The sequence below is a fragment of the Opisthocomus hoazin genome, chromosome 16 (genome assembly GCF_030867145.1).
Source record: "Opisthocomus hoazin isolate bOpiHoa1 chromosome 16, bOpiHoa1.hap1, whole genome shotgun sequence".
Lineage (NCBI taxonomy): Eukaryota > Metazoa > Chordata > Aves > Opisthocomiformes > Opisthocomidae > Opisthocomus > Opisthocomus hoazin.
In genome coordinates, this window is record NC_134429.1 from 15501549 (window position 1) to 15517768 (window position 16220).

At 52.5% G+C, this 16220-nt stretch overlaps 1 protein-coding gene and 2 long non-coding RNA genes across 9 annotated transcripts in view; 1 reads left to right on the forward strand and 2 right to left on the reverse strand.

Annotated features, from left to right (window-relative positions):
* Nucleotides 1–2796, reverse strand: part of SPEN (spen family transcriptional repressor) — a 67763-nt gene extending 64967 nt beyond the window's left edge. For all 5 annotated transcript variants that reach the window (XM_075437102.1, XM_075437099.1, XM_075437098.1 and 2 more), the window contains exon 1: nucleotides 2640–2796. In XM_075437102.1, the coding sequence (XP_075293217.1) occupies nucleotides 2640–2722 (83 nt within the window). In that variant the 5' untranslated portion in view covers nucleotides 2723–2796. The remainder of the gene's footprint in view (nucleotides 1–2639) is intronic.
* A 2102-nt stretch (nucleotides 2797–4898) lies between these two features.
* LOC142363368 (uncharacterized) lies at nucleotides 4899–14290 on the reverse strand. 3 transcript variants are annotated; one of them, XR_012765685.1, is made up of 7 exons: nucleotides 13542–13632; nucleotides 10931–10981; nucleotides 10215–10426; nucleotides 9067–9156; nucleotides 8131–8195; nucleotides 6792–6830; nucleotides 4981–5800 (listed from the first exon to the last, which is right to left on the reverse strand). It is a non-coding gene; the product is annotated as an uncharacterized LOC142363368 (long non-coding RNA). The 3 variants fall into 3 exon arrangements; XR_012765683.1 differs by lacking the exon at nucleotides 6792–6830 and adding an exon at nucleotides 14196–14290 and having other exon boundaries at nucleotides 4984–5800; nucleotides 13542–13797; XR_012765684.1 differs by lacking the exon at nucleotides 6792–6830 and having other exon boundaries at nucleotides 4899–5800; nucleotides 8544–9156.
* On the forward strand, nucleotides 12364–14732 carry LOC142363369 (uncharacterized). The gene is made up of 3 exons (XR_012765686.1): nucleotides 12364–13178; nucleotides 13607–13850; nucleotides 14613–14732. It is a non-coding gene; the product is annotated as an uncharacterized LOC142363369 (long non-coding RNA).
* The last annotated feature ends 1488 nt before the right edge of the window (nucleotides 14733–16220 follow it).

Sequence of the window (16220 nt, forward strand, 5' to 3'; positions counted from 1 at the left end):
AGCAAACCCCCCACATTGAACACGTCTGCTGGGTTGCAAGTTTTAGGAGTCTTCCTGGAATTTTTGCTTCTTTAGAAACAAAATGGTTGTGTTTCTCAAACTTGCCCCTAGCAGAGACTGTGCAACAGCAAGACTGCTTGCATAGAGGCTTTAATATGGAAATAACAGTATTTCCTAAGCAAAGGGGAGAAACAAACACTCCCGCGGGTCGCACAGAGGCTTTAGGGGTAACACTTATTCCCCAGCCCTCGGAGCTGAGATTTTGCGCGGTATTTCCCCAAATTCTTCCTCCCGCTGCTGTGGCTCAGCCTCTCCGCATGCTCTTCACCCTGTTCTCAGGCTGGGGGATGGGTGGGAACTGGGTTTCGCCAAGCCCAGCTCCATCCGAGCTGACTTTCTCTCCGAACTAAAACGTCCTTTCCAAGGAGGGAGCCTTCCCCATCCCACCTCCACGCTCGGCCAGCCGCCTTCCCTATGGATATCCCCACCACCACGCCACGCAATCCTAGTGTAACGCGTCCCTTCCCCCAGGCGAGCACCAGCATACAAAGGAAGCCTTGCTCCATTGTCCACCTACGGCACCTACGCATCGAGCCCCAAACCCGGCTCGACATATCCCCCTCTTACAGCCACAAATATTTCGATGTTTACATCCCCAAAAGGGCCACGCAGGCTGCGTGTCATTTCCCCCATGCATTAAGCACCTGCACCCACGGCCAAACGTTCTGAAGCGTATTTTAACTGTGTTTACCCGCGTGAGATCAGCCTTGCTCAAACACACAAACCTCGGTTAAAAATCAGTTTGGAAAAACAGAGAGAAATTGCAGAAACGGGGGGGGGGGGGGGGGGGGTTGCCTGGCTGCAGATCTTTTCCTCAAACCTCCGACTGAAACTCATAAAGGTTAAAAAAAAACAAACAACAAAAAAAGGTAATTAACAATTCAGCGCCTGCCATTTTTTCCCATCCATCTCTAAGCAACAGTACCATAGCAACTTTTTCCCTGCTTTAATACATCTTACAAAAGGAGGAGGGCTGGACAAAATCAGACCCAGGAATGTCAAATTTCCACTTCTGAGTGCCTATTCCTTCAGCTAGCCATGCCTGGAATTAAACAACCGACCCCTGAGCGGGTTTTGTGTCCCCAAAAACCCTGCCTTTGTACAACACTGGGTCACGTCACCTGGACTGACGGACAAGACAAACCACCTCGAAGGCAGAACCACCATCCCGCACGCCGACTCGGGGCAGAAAATAAAAAGCCAAGCTGAATTAAACCAGAGCAGGTTGCGAGCGCTGGCGATGCCGAGACGCGGGTGCTGCTGCTGCCGCAGCTCGGGCCGGGAGGACAGGGGGGAACCCCGCGGGTGCGGGTGACCCCGGCCCCCCCCCCCCCGCCATTTTAGAGCCCGGTCGGCAGCACCGGCCGGGGCCGCTCTGCCAGCGGGGAAGGGGCTGCGAGCCCCCCCCGGCTCCTCCGCAGCGGCGGGGACCTTCCCCCCCCCGTGTCACCGCATCTATTTTTCCCATCGTGACTCATTATTAAGGACGCTCCGACATTTTTCCAACGCAGGAAGATTAAAGGAAGCTTCAAAATTCACCCCTTTTGTGTCTTTTTTTGGAGGGCGGAGGGGCTGGGGGGTGGTTTAAAACAACCGTGAGCTGAGCAGCCACCCTGGGCTGGGAATCTTCTTTTTCCCTCAAAAAGAAAAATAAAAAAAAACCCTTCCAGCGTGGGGTGCCGGGCATGAAGTTTGTGCGAGAGCGTTTCCCGAGGAAAAAGGTGTTGCTGAGGCGGCGGGGGAGAAGCCTCCTCCTCCTCCCCGCACCAAGAGACGAAGGGAGGAGGGGGGAAAAAAAAAAATACAACCATGCAAACAGCTACTACTTCCTTATGAGCGGGATTAATCTATGCAAGGAGAAAAAGGGAGGAAAAAAACAACCAAACAACCAACCCCCAAAGAATGCGCTCAGGAGCCCGCAGCGCTTCCCGCGTGGAGGGAGCCGGGGTTTGCTCCGTGGGTTTTTCAGTCACGTTTTAGCAGCGCTTCGCTTCCCCCCGTGAAAGGGGGGGGGAATCCTCCGGGCCGGGACGGCTCCAGACAGAGCAAAACACAGTAAAAAGGGAGGGGAAAAATAAAAAAACAACCTCCAAACGTTGCACAATTTAAAAAACAAAAAGGCGATGAAGAAGCAAGATGGCCAGACTTCAGCTGCCTCCGACCCCCCTCGGCGCGCAGCCGCCCCGCGCGGAAAGCCGAGCTCGGCCGCGCCGCTCCTCCGGGTTCTGCGGTTTATTTTTAGCCGTCGTTACTCCACGGTTTCTCTCCGTTGCGGCGGGGCTCCCGGCAGGGTCGGTCCAGGCCGCCGGCCCGCTCCGCAGGCTCCTCGCCATGGCGCGGGGGGTATTTACAGCCGGTCTGTTTTCCTCCTCCTCCTCTCCGCAGGCCGCGGGAGCCGCCGTCCCCCCGCGTTCCTCCCCAGCTTTTATTTCCCATTTTCACGAGGTTTTTTGTCGGTATTTTCCTCAGGCGGAGGGCAGCGGGGAGCCCCGGCCTCCGCGGGGGCAGGGTGCGGAGCGCGACCCGAAGGCGCGGGAAGGACCCGCGGAGCCCCCCCCCCCTTTCCCCTCGCCACTCACCGCTTGAAGTGCTCGATGATCTTCTCCTCACGCACGTTCTCCGGCAAGTTGCCCACCCAGAGGTGCCTGGTTTCCCGCACCATGCTGCGCGGCGCGGGGCGAGCCCGCCGCCCCTGCTCCGGCTCCCGGCCGCCTCCCCCCGCGCAGCGCTGTCGGCCACCGCTCGCCGCCCGCCGCCGCCGCCGCCGCCGCCTCCTCCTCGCCGCCCTCCGCCTCTTCCGCCGCGGGGCCCTGCCGCCCTCAGCGCCGCCGGCTGCCTCCCCCCGCGGCGGCGGACGACACCATCCCCTCCGGGGGGGCCCCCTGCCTGGCGGGCCGGCTGGCGGACGGCGGGCTCCCCCTCCGCCGCTGGGTTCCTTCCTCCCGGTCTCCCCCCGCCGCGGCCCTCGCTCGCTCGCTCCCGCTTCCTCCTCCTCCTCCTCCGTCAGCGGCAGCGCGGCGTCCCCCCCACCCCCCCCCCCGCGCTCCCGCTCCTCTGGCGGCTCCGCTCTTCCCCCCCCCCCCCTTTTTTTTTTTTTTGCCTTCCCCGCGCCACTCGCAGCGCCACACGGGGGCCCCCGCGCAGGCGCACTGCGCCCCGGGGCGCGCGCCGCGGCCCCGGCGGGGGAGGCGGAGCGCCGGGCGCGCAACGCCCCGCTCTCATGGGGGGGGGGGGGGGGGGGGGGGGGGGGCGGAGTGCGCCTACGCGGGGGGAGCCGCGCGGCCAGAGCCGGGGGCGGCCGGAAAATATCGGGGTGACCCGGAGGGAACAAGGGGGTGACCCGGGGAAAAATATCGGGGTGACCCAGGAAAAAATATCGGGGTTACCCGGGGAAAATATCGGGGTGACCGGGGGAAAATAATGGGGTGACCCGGGGGAAAAATATCGGGGTGACCGGGGGGAAAAAATACCCGGGTGACCCGGAGAAAACAACGGGGTGACCCAGGAAAAAATATCAGGGTGACCGGGGGGAAACTATAAGGAGCTGCACTGCAAAAACCCAGGGTGCTATGCAAAAAATAAAGGGGTTACGCTGCAAAAAATAAAGGGGGGGGTGCACTGCAAAAAGCGAAGCGCTAGGCAAAAAATGGAGGTTATGTTGCAAAAAAACCAAGGGGGTGCACTGCAAAAAATCAAGGGGTTACTTCGCGGAATAGAAAGGGGTGCTATTGAAAAAAAGGGGGGTGCATTGCAAAAAAGAAAGGGGCTGCACTGTGAAAAAAACGAGCTGCTATGCGAAAAAGGAGTTACGCTGCAAAAAATGAAGAGGGGGGATGCATTGCCAAGAAAATGGGGTGCTATGAGAAAATAATGGGGGGCCGCACTGCAAAAAAATGGGGTGCTACAAAAAAATAAAGGGGTTACATTGCAACAAATAAAGGGGGGGGGCTGCACTGCAAAAACCGGAGTGCTAGTCAAAAAATGAAGGTGACGTTGCAAAAAATAAGAGGGTGCACTGCCAGAAAACCGAGGTGCCATGCGAAAAATCAAGGTGCTACACTGCAAGAAATAAAGGGGGGCTGCCTTGCAAGAAAAACGGGGTGCTATGAAAAAATAAGGGGGGGCTGCATTGCAAAAAACTGGGCTGCTGTGAAAAAAAAGGGGGGACATTGCAAAAAATAAGGGGAGCTGCACTGCAAAAAATAAGGTGCTACGTGAAAAATCAAGGTGCTGCACTACAAAAAATAAAGGGGGGCTGCGCTGCAAAAAAAACAGGGTGCTCTGAAAAAGGGGTTACAATGCAAAAAATAAAGGGGGGGCTGCACAGGAAGGTCAGGGTCCTGCCGCGGAGCCCATAGCTCCGTTTATCCGCCACAGCTGCAAAGCTCAGAGCTATGGGCAACCCGGAGCGGGGACGGACGTCACCGAATCCTCCCGGCTGCCCCAAATCCTTCCCTCCACTGAAACGGGGAGGCCATGTCGCCCCGAGAACGGCACGAACGAAACTCCCGCCGTCAGGGGGGTTCGGCTCGACGCCACCCGCCTTCTCGCCCACCGGGGTGTTGCAGAGCTCTTTAATTAAGACGGAGTGAAGAAAATGCTCGTCGCAAATATTACACCGCTTGCAGAAGTTAACTGACTCGCACGTCGCACCCCGTCCCTCGACGGGCGGCTCTGCGACGTGGAGCTACACGTTTTTCAACCCGGAGGGTCTGGTTTTCCACCAAAATGCACCTCTGCACGGACTAAAACACCTAGTTCTATGCCCAAAAAGGAAAATGCCCAAAAAGGAAAATGCCCAATGGATTACCACCGCACGATTCCGAGCAGCTTGAGGTCAGGATAAAACTGAACATGCACCCAGGGCCATGAGTATTTTTTTTTTTAAGTCAGTTAGCTGCTTTCACCAGAGCGCAGCCCAATATTTCAGTATTTTCCTCGGCCAAAGCCTCCCGATGTCGCTTTTCTATCGACTAAAACCACGTTCTTATTTGCTGGGGCGAGTGGCGCTTGCTGCCTTTGCCACCCAAGTCCACCTTGACAACTGGTCAAAGTCATCAAGCGATAGGTGGCTTAACAAATATGCAAATCGCTTGATGTAATCAGAGCTCTGACGCACGCCGACTCGGCGGGCCTGAGCCTTATCCCCAGCTGTGCCGCAGCCGGGTGGCTGCGAGCCCATCCCTTCAGGGCCCCATGCCTCAGTTTCCCAGCGATGACAGGGGTTGCGCTGCTCCACCAAACTGAGATCTACTGATTAATAAAAAAAAATAAACGCAGCAACTCTTTGCACGCAAACCAGCTATTATTTAAAACGCGCGATGGAGCCACGTGCGCACGAGAAGACGCACTGCCAACACGCGCTTCCCAGCACGTCTCCCCTCCGTGGAGATGGGCTTAGCTCTCTGCTTTTACTGGTCAGAAGCCCAAGGAGCCGTCGCTACGTGGCGATACCTTGACCGGGCTCTACAGGCACCCATTTTGGAGAGGAAGAAACCCAAATCACGCATCAAATGGCTTTTCGACGCCGAATTCTCCCGCCTCCGATCGAGCGTGTTGGCCGAGACAGCGTTTCCAACTGTTCTCCCTCAGGGCTGCACCTCCAAGGGACAGGAGAAAACCACGCCGGCGCCCGGGTCCTGCACAGAAACCTCACGCAGGGTCACTGCTGTCATGCAGCCATTTCACGGGCAGGCTGGCCGGGAGGGACATCTGCAGATTGCAAACAAAGCCGGCGACTCTGTTGACAGAAGAGACAGTTGAAATGAGCGCTTGAAGGGCTCCATGTACACGAAAGCCAGCTGGAAGAGGAGCACAGAGCCCGGCTGGTGACGCAGAACAAAGCTCTGAACCATCCCGGTATTTTGAATACGCTTTGGGGGGAAACTGTTCCCAGTTGCAACACGCGACCGCACTCGGGCGATGCTGCTGTAACCGGATCCCTCCAACTCGGTCGAAGATTTTAAAGGACACAGACCCAGGCTAGAGACCAGAGAGCATAACTGCCCTCTCAGCAGGCCAAAGGCGCCTCGATGAGGGCCTCGACGCCCTTCTTGCCCCCGCAAAAGGGACAGACGTTTGTGGCAGCCCCTGTCCTGCCACTGGTGACAACACAGTGAGCATCCAGGGGTGAGACAGGGACACACATCCCCACGTGCTGCCCTTCCCAGAGGGACCAACAGCCGAGGAACAGGGGAGTTCAGCTGCTCTCCATCGCCCCACGGCCCTCAGCCTTCAGGACACATAAGGGCAGGGTCTGGTGCACCGCGAGGTGCAGTTTGAATTAGTCGTGCCCATGCGGTGAGTGTAGCCAAGAACCCAGCTATCTCCGGGCATCTCGGCCAACCCCACAGTTAAAACATTTGGACGCTTCTTATCAGCACTTGGAGTGGATTAAAATGCCAGGTCACATATTAATGAGGGAGCAGGTTATAGACCCATCTCAGCTCGAACACCATGTTCACGTCAAGAAAAGCAAAGCAAGAACAGGACAGATCAAAAGCGAGCCATTAAAGGCGTGAGAAAACGGTGCTGCCATATAAGGAGCTAATAAAGTTAGCAGCTCTCTAGTTAGGAAGAAAAAAAAAAAAAAGGGCAGGAGAATCGGAAAACATCCTTGGGGTCCACACAAACAGCCAGAGACAGCCTCGCTTCGAGGAGGAAACGTCAATAGAAGCGAGCAGGCAACGCTCAAAAAGGCCAGTTCGTACGTTTTTACCGCAGCGTCTTACCCAAGCGGTGGAGCTCACTGCCACGTGTCACCAGGACAGCTTGCCAAACATTCAAAAAAAGCAAAGATTAGATACCGAACAAGGACAGCAAGCAGAGCCGTACTGGCGAAGACTGTAACTTCCTATACTTGGTTCTGGCCTAGCAAAATAGCTCTGCGTTTCGTGCTCGCAGCAGCGCAGCTGGAGATGGGGAAGGGAGGAGGCGTTACGCCTCGCCCCGTAGCTGGGGACATCGGCCAGCTACATCAACCAGGGACTTGCGTGGATTAGAGCGGTCACATTAGCAGCACGCAATGGTTATCCCCACCGGTGTCCAGCACGCATCCAGCTTCCTTTGCTTTTGCAGGAAAACAGCAGGTTACCCAGACAAGAGCTCTCCGACAGCACCAGAAACATTCAGAGCGTTTCTTTGTTTGAGCTGGCCAGCTCCAGCCACCATCTTGTCATTATAAAATGTATTTACATGCCTTTCCTGCTCATTGACTGTATTTATTAAAATGACAGTATGGCAGCTGAATATCAAATTGCCAGTTAGCCTTTTATCTCATTGTTAAGCCAGCCTGAATTACCAGCCTAATTTTATTGCATACCCATTACATTTTATGCAATAGTTTTCTCCAAGAAGGAATTGGTGCTGTTTGATATTTGGGCAATTTGTTGCTAAGACAGAGGACACTGGCTTACACGCTGATAACGTTTTGAACACTCAGCCTGGTTCTGGATCTTAAGCAACACAAAGTATAGGATTTGTATTAATAGAGCTATTGATTTCGGTTCTTTCCCCTTTGAGGGTCAGTGCTCCAAATCTTCTCAAGATGACCCTGTCCAGAAAACTCCCTTGACGGTTCTGGCACCCAGCATTCACCAATTTATTTTCTAATGCTCTTCCCCGCTAGAGTTCACGGGAGTGTTCTTATCCACAGAGTATGACGAGACCTGCCACAAAATACCGCCACTGGAGCCGGTGGGTTAGCACCAGTTACCTTCTGCAGCACAGTCAACACAGCTCAGGAGCCTCTGGAATTCGGTTTACACTGATCCCATTTGTGTATATATATAAAAGCACACTTCTGTTTTGAAAAAAAAATAGTTTGCTATACAAAACCAGACGTTTCTTCAGCAACAGAGTACAGTGTGATTGCTGAGCCACGCAACCAAAGCACCATGGGCCGTCACAGGACTGCAAAAGAGTTTACATCTACTATACAGTGACCAAGAGTATTAGAATTAATACCTATTTTTCTGCCTGTTGTTGGGAAAAATTAGAAATGTCGCAGTGCTGGCTTCTGCCCCGCTTCCCCTTGCCCCCCACCTTCTGCGCGACCATGTACCTGCTCACCTCACAAGGCTTCTTCCCAAACACAGGGCATTTCACCTAGACAGAGAGGACTTCAGTCTTCAAGGCTGCAAGATATTACTTTTTAGGGGAAAAGCAAAGAAAACAAAACCAAAAAAAAGCCAGCCCCACGTGATTTGAAACCCAAACATGACAACTGCAAAGGATATCAATCCCCTAGGACTGGGCAGATCACCGTATCCTGCACTTTCCCATTTTTAACACCCAGCTGCTGTATGACCTCTACGTAAGGACCCCACATGCAATGCCCAGGGAAAGAATCACAGAAATTACGCTGGAGATGTTGCAGGACAAGGGTTTAACTCAAAGCCCACAGTCCAAACCTGTGAGCTAAAGGTTGCTCTTCCCCACATTCCCCATCAGATTGATAGTCACACCCAGCACAAAATAAATACCGAACCAGCCACCATCAGAGCTTGTGTTTCACCAAATGTCCTTTTGATACCGAAGTAACTTGATGGTGTTTTAAACGGAGGAGGCTGAACGCGCATTGTGTGGTTATCGCTCTTCCACTTCAGAGACAGGCACCAAAGAAAAATACTTGGGCATCAAGACCTGCTGCGCTTGAAAACCTCTCCAGCAACACAGTGCAGAACAGTTTCTGGGCGAGTTTTGGCCTTCATTTTACCTCTGCAGATCTCACAATGCGGCTTTTTAACTCTTCAGGATAATAGGAAAGCTTGAAAGGCTGCAGTTTCCCCCCTCACGGAGGAAGAGCAGAGGTTTCTATCACTCGGTTGCTTTTTGGCACTGGAAAGTCAGGTTTTGTTTAGCTTGGAAACCTCACGGATGTAGTTCTAGTAACTCTTCAGTCCAAAGCAGAGTGTGGTAAAAGTTCAGGCCTCCCAAGGTAATTCTCACTCATTTGTCCTAAACTGCCAAAGAAAAGTAATTCCGAGTCCCACAGGGTGTGCCAACCTGAAAAGCGTGGAAACATCCCAGACAGCCAGCTTCTTGGTCCGCCGTTCCTCCACGCCAGCAAAGGCCTCCGATGAGCACTAGGCGTTTCTCCAAACCAACACATCCCCAACGAGAGAATAAAATTAATATCCCTGTCCACGCTGCTTTAATTCAAGCATAGACGAGGTTTTAGGTGCAGGAGCTACGGACAGTTTTCACGTACACCACACACCGGCTTCCCCTAGGTCTCCACTGCAGGGAGCATGGTAGGAAATCTGGCCCAGACACCTCATGCTTACCCTCTGCTGAATTTTTGGCAGAAAAGCATAAAGTCATAGCTGTGCTACACAACAGCAAGCAGCCTGCCTCACTGGCAGCGAAATCACTGCATTTCTCAGAAGGTGTTGCTCCTGCTTAGCAGGGCAGGGCCTCTCCGCCGGTCAGCCAGAGGCATTCACGCAACACTGATGCCAATATTCTCATTAAGGGAGGCTAACGAGAAGGCGGCTATACCTAACACTCCTTGCGCACTAATGGTTGCCAGGACTCTGCGCCTTGAAGTCATGTGTGACCTAGGCGAGACCAGCACCAGGTGCTTTTTACTACCATTTGCAACACAACAAAAGAAACTGCGCCCAATAAGGAAGCGTTTTCCTTCTTCCCGGTGAGCGAGCACGACTTTGAGGAATCGAGTAATAAACCAGCAGCATCTCACGGGAGCAAGTTTGCAGAAAAAAAAAAAATAATAGCTCACGGGGACCCTGATCTTCACCAACACAACCGAGGATGTTGCAACGCTCCCTCTGACGTTAGCCCATCGCTTTTGCCGAAGCAAAATGAGGAGCAATACACTATTGCACGTAGGGTTGTTTGCTTGTAGGGAAAGGGGCCCCACAGTTTTACTCCCTGGAGGCACCCGTTCTCCCCACCCCTTTTGTGTGTTTTTTTTTTTTTTTCCCCACGTGCCACACACCAGCACAATGCTGACAACTGCATTGTATGTTTTCTGCCTATGCAGCAGTTCAAGAGCACACAACTCTGGAAGGTTTTTTGAAAGGGGAAAGGGGGAGGGAGCTGTCCTTCGCTATATCATTTTAATTGCATGGCTTGTTTGTCTGTGTGACCACAGGGAAGGGGGAAAAAAAATGAAGGTTTAAAAATGGTACCATTTGTAGCATCCAAAAGGGTGTCTCGGTCTTCTCACAAGATGCAGTCAGTGGAGCTTAGAGTAAAAGCTACCACAGGCAAGACAAAAATATAAATCACCAGGGTTTCTTCTCTGGCGTTGGAAGTGACCCCAGAAGACAGTTCATCTGTCCTTGCTTACGGCTGTGACGGTCTCTGCGGTTCCACACCTGCCGATGCAGAGACACCAGCACTGAAAAGGGAAAATGGAGGGAAGGGTGTGAGAAGCTGGACTGTCAGTTTTTCCACCTGCCAGCAGCAGCTCGACGGAGCCTCGGTGGCACTGCTCCGGAGCGCAGCAACCAGAGCACGTTACCAGCCTTCGCAAATAAAGCTAAGAGTTAATATCTCACACGCACATGCGTTACATAGATAGGCCTGGCAAACACGGCTTCTTTTAAAAATAAGGATGACTAACCCACAGCAGGTTTATTTTTTTTTTGAAGGCCATAAGGCAGAGCTTTTTCCAGAAGCACCAGCCTTTGCTTTTGTGAAATAGCAAGCGGTGGGAAGGGGAAGCCCTGGGACCTACTCGTGCTATCCAGACAGAAGTTAAACCACAGAAACTTTGTGGGTTTCTGTGGCCCGTGTACAACACACACTCACACAGCCAGAGCACTGTGCCTTACGCTCCTCGGCAAGGCCAGATCCGACTGCCCAGACCGCTCTCAGAACGCTGCGTGTTTACAATACTTACAAAGAAGGTATCTGCTGTGGAGAGGGGTTACACAAACAATCCTGCGTTTCCCTGGGAAGGAAGAAAAAATAAAAGGAAAAAACCAAGGCATTAAGACAGCTTTCACCCTTAATATTGCAACATCCCCCTGTGCTATGTGGGTCAGGGAAGGGATGAGCTGGAAAAAACGCAGCGTGCAAGGTTCTGTAATCGAAGCCGAGCATCTGCATTAGCTCAGTGGGCCCAGTCCCCCGAGCAAGGTCATTCCGGCTCGCAGGGAGACACATTAGTGCTAGCAGCCTGCTTTAATGCAAAGCTGCGGTCAAACCACAGCGGAGCCAGCACTAAAGGAGGTCACTTGGGGACTACAAAAAGGTAATGAATTAAAAAAAATAAAAAAATAAAAAAAAAAATCTATAAGCAGATGTTTACTGACAAGCAGGCAAGTCCACAGCTTCGCTCTGGCAAGCTGCACGGTCGTCTGCACGGAGCAGGCGGAGAAACAACAGCCCAGCTCCCAGGATGCAGGAAAGCACTCTGCATCTACAGAGAACACTGAACAGATCTAGGTTACAGCTTTTAGCCAGCCTCACTTACCAGCCTCCTCCCCCCCAGCTTTGCAGCCCTAAACCCCACCAAATCTGTCAGCTTTTTAAGCCCTCAGAAATGGAGGTTTGCCACTGCAGTGATTTTTGGTGGTGGCACCATTAAAATACTTACCCACCTCACAGACAAGGGCTGTGAAATCTTAAATTTGTGAGTGTTTGCAAATGATTTTGAAAGCCTTCCAAGGAAGGTGCTGTAGGATTGTAAATCCTTCCCATTATTAATAAAATGGAGCTATTGTTCCAGCTCTTAATCAAGACTTGTCTCCAGCTGGGCAACTTTAAAACGCAATTCAAAACACACAGGCACACAAAAAAAAACCCCGATCATGAGGAAGCTTCAACCCACAGGCTACCAAGAAAAAAAAAAATTACTGAAAGATCAAGCTGTTCTTTAAGAGGAGGGGGGAAAGAAAATAAAAAATAATAACCCTGCTATTGAAAATGAATTCCAAGCGGGAGCACGCTCCCTCCCACCGCCTGGGAAAGGTCACTCCTGCCATCGGTACCCTCGCTACGCCAGATCCAGGCTGCGGCAATGCGTGCGAGCGAGCGAGCAACCCCATTGCTGTGAGCCTGGCCTCATCCATCTCCATCAGGAGACATCTCTGCTTTTAATTTATTTAGCAGAGGGGAAGGGGGGGGGGGGAGAAAATAAAAAAACCCAACCAAAAAAACCCCTAGCAAACGCCTCCCAGCACCCTTTTCAAGGATAGGGAAATCTAGCAGAGGGGGAGAGGCTTGGAACACGGCTGCCAGCCGGGGAGGGAAAGCAGGGAGAGGCGGTGCATCCTCTGCATCCTCCTCCTCCTCCTCCCGGGGACCACGCCTGCCCGGCGCTGCGGCAAAGGCTCCGCAGTGGGTGCTTCCCTCCCCCGTAGAAGCTTCTGGAATAAGCAACCAAGCTGGGGAGAGGAGAGAAACCTTTACAGCCGCAGAGCAGGGGAAAAAAAAAAAAGAGAGAGAGAGAGAGAGAGGGCAAGCAACAAAGCACATAACAAAAGGGAGAGGATTGCACAAGGATGGGGTGCATGCAGGGGAAAAAAAAATAGATATATATATATAAAAATTAAGCCCACGAGCGGTTTTGGCAGCCCCGGCTCGGCGGGGTTTTGCAGCCTGCTTGGCTTTAAATAAAACGCCCCAACACAAAGCACCAAAAAAAAAAAAAAAAAAAAAGGGAAAAAAAAATGGTGGTGTTTGGAGCGCTAGATGGGGGGATAAAGGAGCTGATCCCTCCTCCCGGATCGGCAGAGCCCTGCCAGCTCAGTTGAACTAACTGTCCTCTGGTTTTGGTGCAATGAATTGTCTGATCCGGACTATTTGATTGCATTTGCAGCTTCAGTTACTGGGGTTTGGTTTTGGGGTTTTTTTTTTGGTTTGTTTTGGTTGTGTTTTTTTTTTTTTTATCTTTTTGGTTCTCTTATTGCTTTTCTGGGTGTTTTTTTTCCTCTTTAAAAAAATCCTCCCCCGTTCTCCCAAGGAAATCTACATCTCTGTGGAACAAATAAAACATTCAGGCACAAACTTCCACCATGGACTGTAAAAAAGAGATGGGTTGATTTTTGTTGGTTTTCTTCCTTTTTTTTTTTTTTATGAAGGCGGTTTTTTTTCTTCTGCTTTTAGGATATATTGTAGTAGAAAGCCAATGGAGGAAAACAAAGGTAATATATATAATCAAACATATACGGGCCAAAATTACAGTGATTATATATAACGAAATCATAGTGTTTTAGGTGTGTGGGTTTATTTTATATTCTGTAATCAGTCCCTGGAGAAAGGCCAGATATACATAGAAATACGCAGTAAATAATTTTAAGTATTTCTATATAAGTAGAAATAAAAGAGCATCTATGTGGGCCTAAATCTGAAATTCCAGGAAAAAAAAAGCAGCAGTATTTTAGGCATGTGGTTTTTAACAAAGAAGGAGCAACGTTATAACGTAGCCTGTAGCAGCACTGTCGTGCAGAAAAAAGGTAAGGCAACATTAAAAAAACATTAAAAAACAAAAAAAGCATACGTGGTACCTTGGCTGCAGCCTCCAACAACGAGCGTTTGGATGTTACAGGGTATTTTTTTTTTTATATTACAGCATTACCACGTCTATCACACCAATTTTTAATGAACCGAATGGCAGGCAGGTTGTCGTAGGGAGCAAGGCGAGCGGCGACGGCTTCTTCTCCACACCACTCCGGCTCTGAAGAGAAATCAATCCTTTTTCCTTTTTTTTTTTTCTTTTTTGGTTATTTTCCACGCCGTGAGGAGAGCGGGAGGCTTCAACCCCTGCGAAGAATAAAACCGATGGAAGAATAAGGCGTAAAACTGCCCAGCTTGGGGTGCGTGTGGTGATGATGGGGGGGGGGGGGGGGGGAGCGATTCTGGGCCAAAAATCTTCGCGCTGTGAGGAAAAAAACCCAAAACATTTCAGCGGTCGGTGCCGGCGAGCCGCACCGTGAGGGGAATGCGGGGACGATGGCGGCGGGGGAGAGGCCGAGGCCTCCACCACTCCCGCGGCCGAGTGGAAATGCGCATTTCTGGGCATTTTCGCACTCTTCTGTGAAGGGGGGGGGGGGGGGGGGGGGGAAGGTCAGGTTTCACCCGCAGCGCTTTCAGCAGGAGCCCCTCCACCGCGCTCCTGGCACGCCTGAAGCCCCCGCTCACCGCCCCAGGCCCCCGCGCACCACCCGTCCTTCCCCCCGCTGCCCGCCCGGCGCCATTTTGTCGCCTGGGCGCCGCTGGCCGCGGCCCCGCCGGGCGGCCATTTTGTGAAGCGAGCGGCGGGGGGGCCGCGCGCAGGGCGGGCGAGGCGGCGCTGTGGAGCCGGCGGCGGGGCCGGGCCGGGAGGGGCGGGGCCGGGCCGGGAGGGGCGGGGCCGGGGGGGGCGGGGCCGGGCCGGGAAGGGCGGGGCCGCGCCGGGAAGGGCGGGGCCGCGCCGGGAAGGGCGGGGCCGCGCCGGGAAGGGCGGGGCCGCGCCGTGAGGTGAGGGGCAGCCCCCGCCTCCTCCCCCTTCTCTCAGCCAAATGCCCTGCCTTCGCTTGCTTATTTCTCTTTTTTTTGTTTGGTTTTTTTTTCCTCCACGAAACGCGGTGCCCTTAAAGTGCCGGGTGGAGGGCGATCGCCGCAGCAAGGTTCAGCCGCGGACGAAGCAATCCGATAAAGGAGATTAAAGTGTGTTCCTCCGGCTGGGCGGTGAGGGAAAGTTTAGCCGCGTGGAGAAGTAAGGGATATATTTATTTTCAGGAGCAATTCCCCCCTCCTTCTCCTCTCCTTCCAGCTTTTTTCCCAGTGATAAATCACCGAGGTCAATAAGCCACTATGATAAACGGGATCACCTCTGCGAAAAATATCTCTTGGTTTTGGGGTTTTTTTTAACAAAACCCCTCACCTCTGGGCTCTAATGGACACTTCAGCAAAATAAAGATGTAATGTAAGCTGCTTGAAGCCAGGCCTGTGCGAAAATCGTTAATTTGCAGGATGTGGTCATCGCTGCTGAGACGGTGAAGGAAAGCGGGGATAGAAAATGCCAAAGCCCTGCTCGCAGACGTGTGCCGTGCATCTATTTTCAGAAATAGGGTGGGTTGGTTCGCCCCCTCCCCCCATTTTGTTTTCTTTTTTAAATAACTCAGTGTATCACTTGCAGCCTGGTAATGCGCTTGCGTAACCGGCTGCATGGATTTCGCCTCACGGTACTGAAAACATGGCATGCTGTAAAAATAAACTGTGGCGCTGGGTGTTTCAGTCCTGCAGGGAAAAATGGGAAAAAAGGAGAATATTGCATAAGTTTTTCTATATGTCCTGCCTGCGCTGCATAACGAAGCTGGAGAAACTCAGGGCTTGGGCTGCTCCTGGAGTAATCCCTGCTGGTTCGCCCCCCGTCTCCCTCAGCCAGCAGGATCAGACCGGTTTTCATTTAAGAAATGTGAAGTTTTTCAGGCTGTGGCAAAGATGGGACGGTGCAGAAAACAGGTCTGAACGCTCTGCGGGGAAGGATGATGCAGCAAGCAAGCCGGCTGGGATATGGTTGCGATTAACCCAGGTCGACCAAAGGAAAACTCCATTTTTCCTCCAGCTTTCTCCATCCCATTTGAAAATAAACCCCAAACCATGGTGAGCACCAAGCACCCGACCCTCCTCCCAGTGCCTTTTCCAGCCAGCAAAGCCCCGGCGACTGCCCTGGCCTCAGTTTCCCCTCCTGCAGCGATTCCCTCCTTCCCCGCACCTTGGAGGCGGTGATGGCAGAGCAAAGGCACGCGAGGAATCTGGCTCATCTCTCCCTCTCTGCTTTTCCCATTTCTCACGGCTGACTGGGGGGATGCCGAGGAACGGCACTTCCCAGCCCCTTTCCCTTTACAGGGCTCGCTTTCCTCACGCCGAGCCATAATCTTCGGCTTGCAAACAAAACCTGCAAAAATGCCTTATTTGTTACAAAGCAACACTTTGACCACCGATTTAAAAACACTACGGCTGTGCCTGTCAGCTCCTGCTTTAATTTAAAAGCTCTTTTTAAAAATCAGGCAGACCTCTGAGTTGCAAGAAAGATAATCTTTGGGTTTTTTATGGACTACACCGTTGTCTTCCTGGGAGCAAATTGGGCTTGCAGTGTGGTACATTATCAGATGCCTTCACTGGGAAAGCCTGGGGAAATTTTATCCCTGAGCCGCACCCAGCCTGAAGTGAAGAAATATTTGCATTTGCTTCTCCTTGGA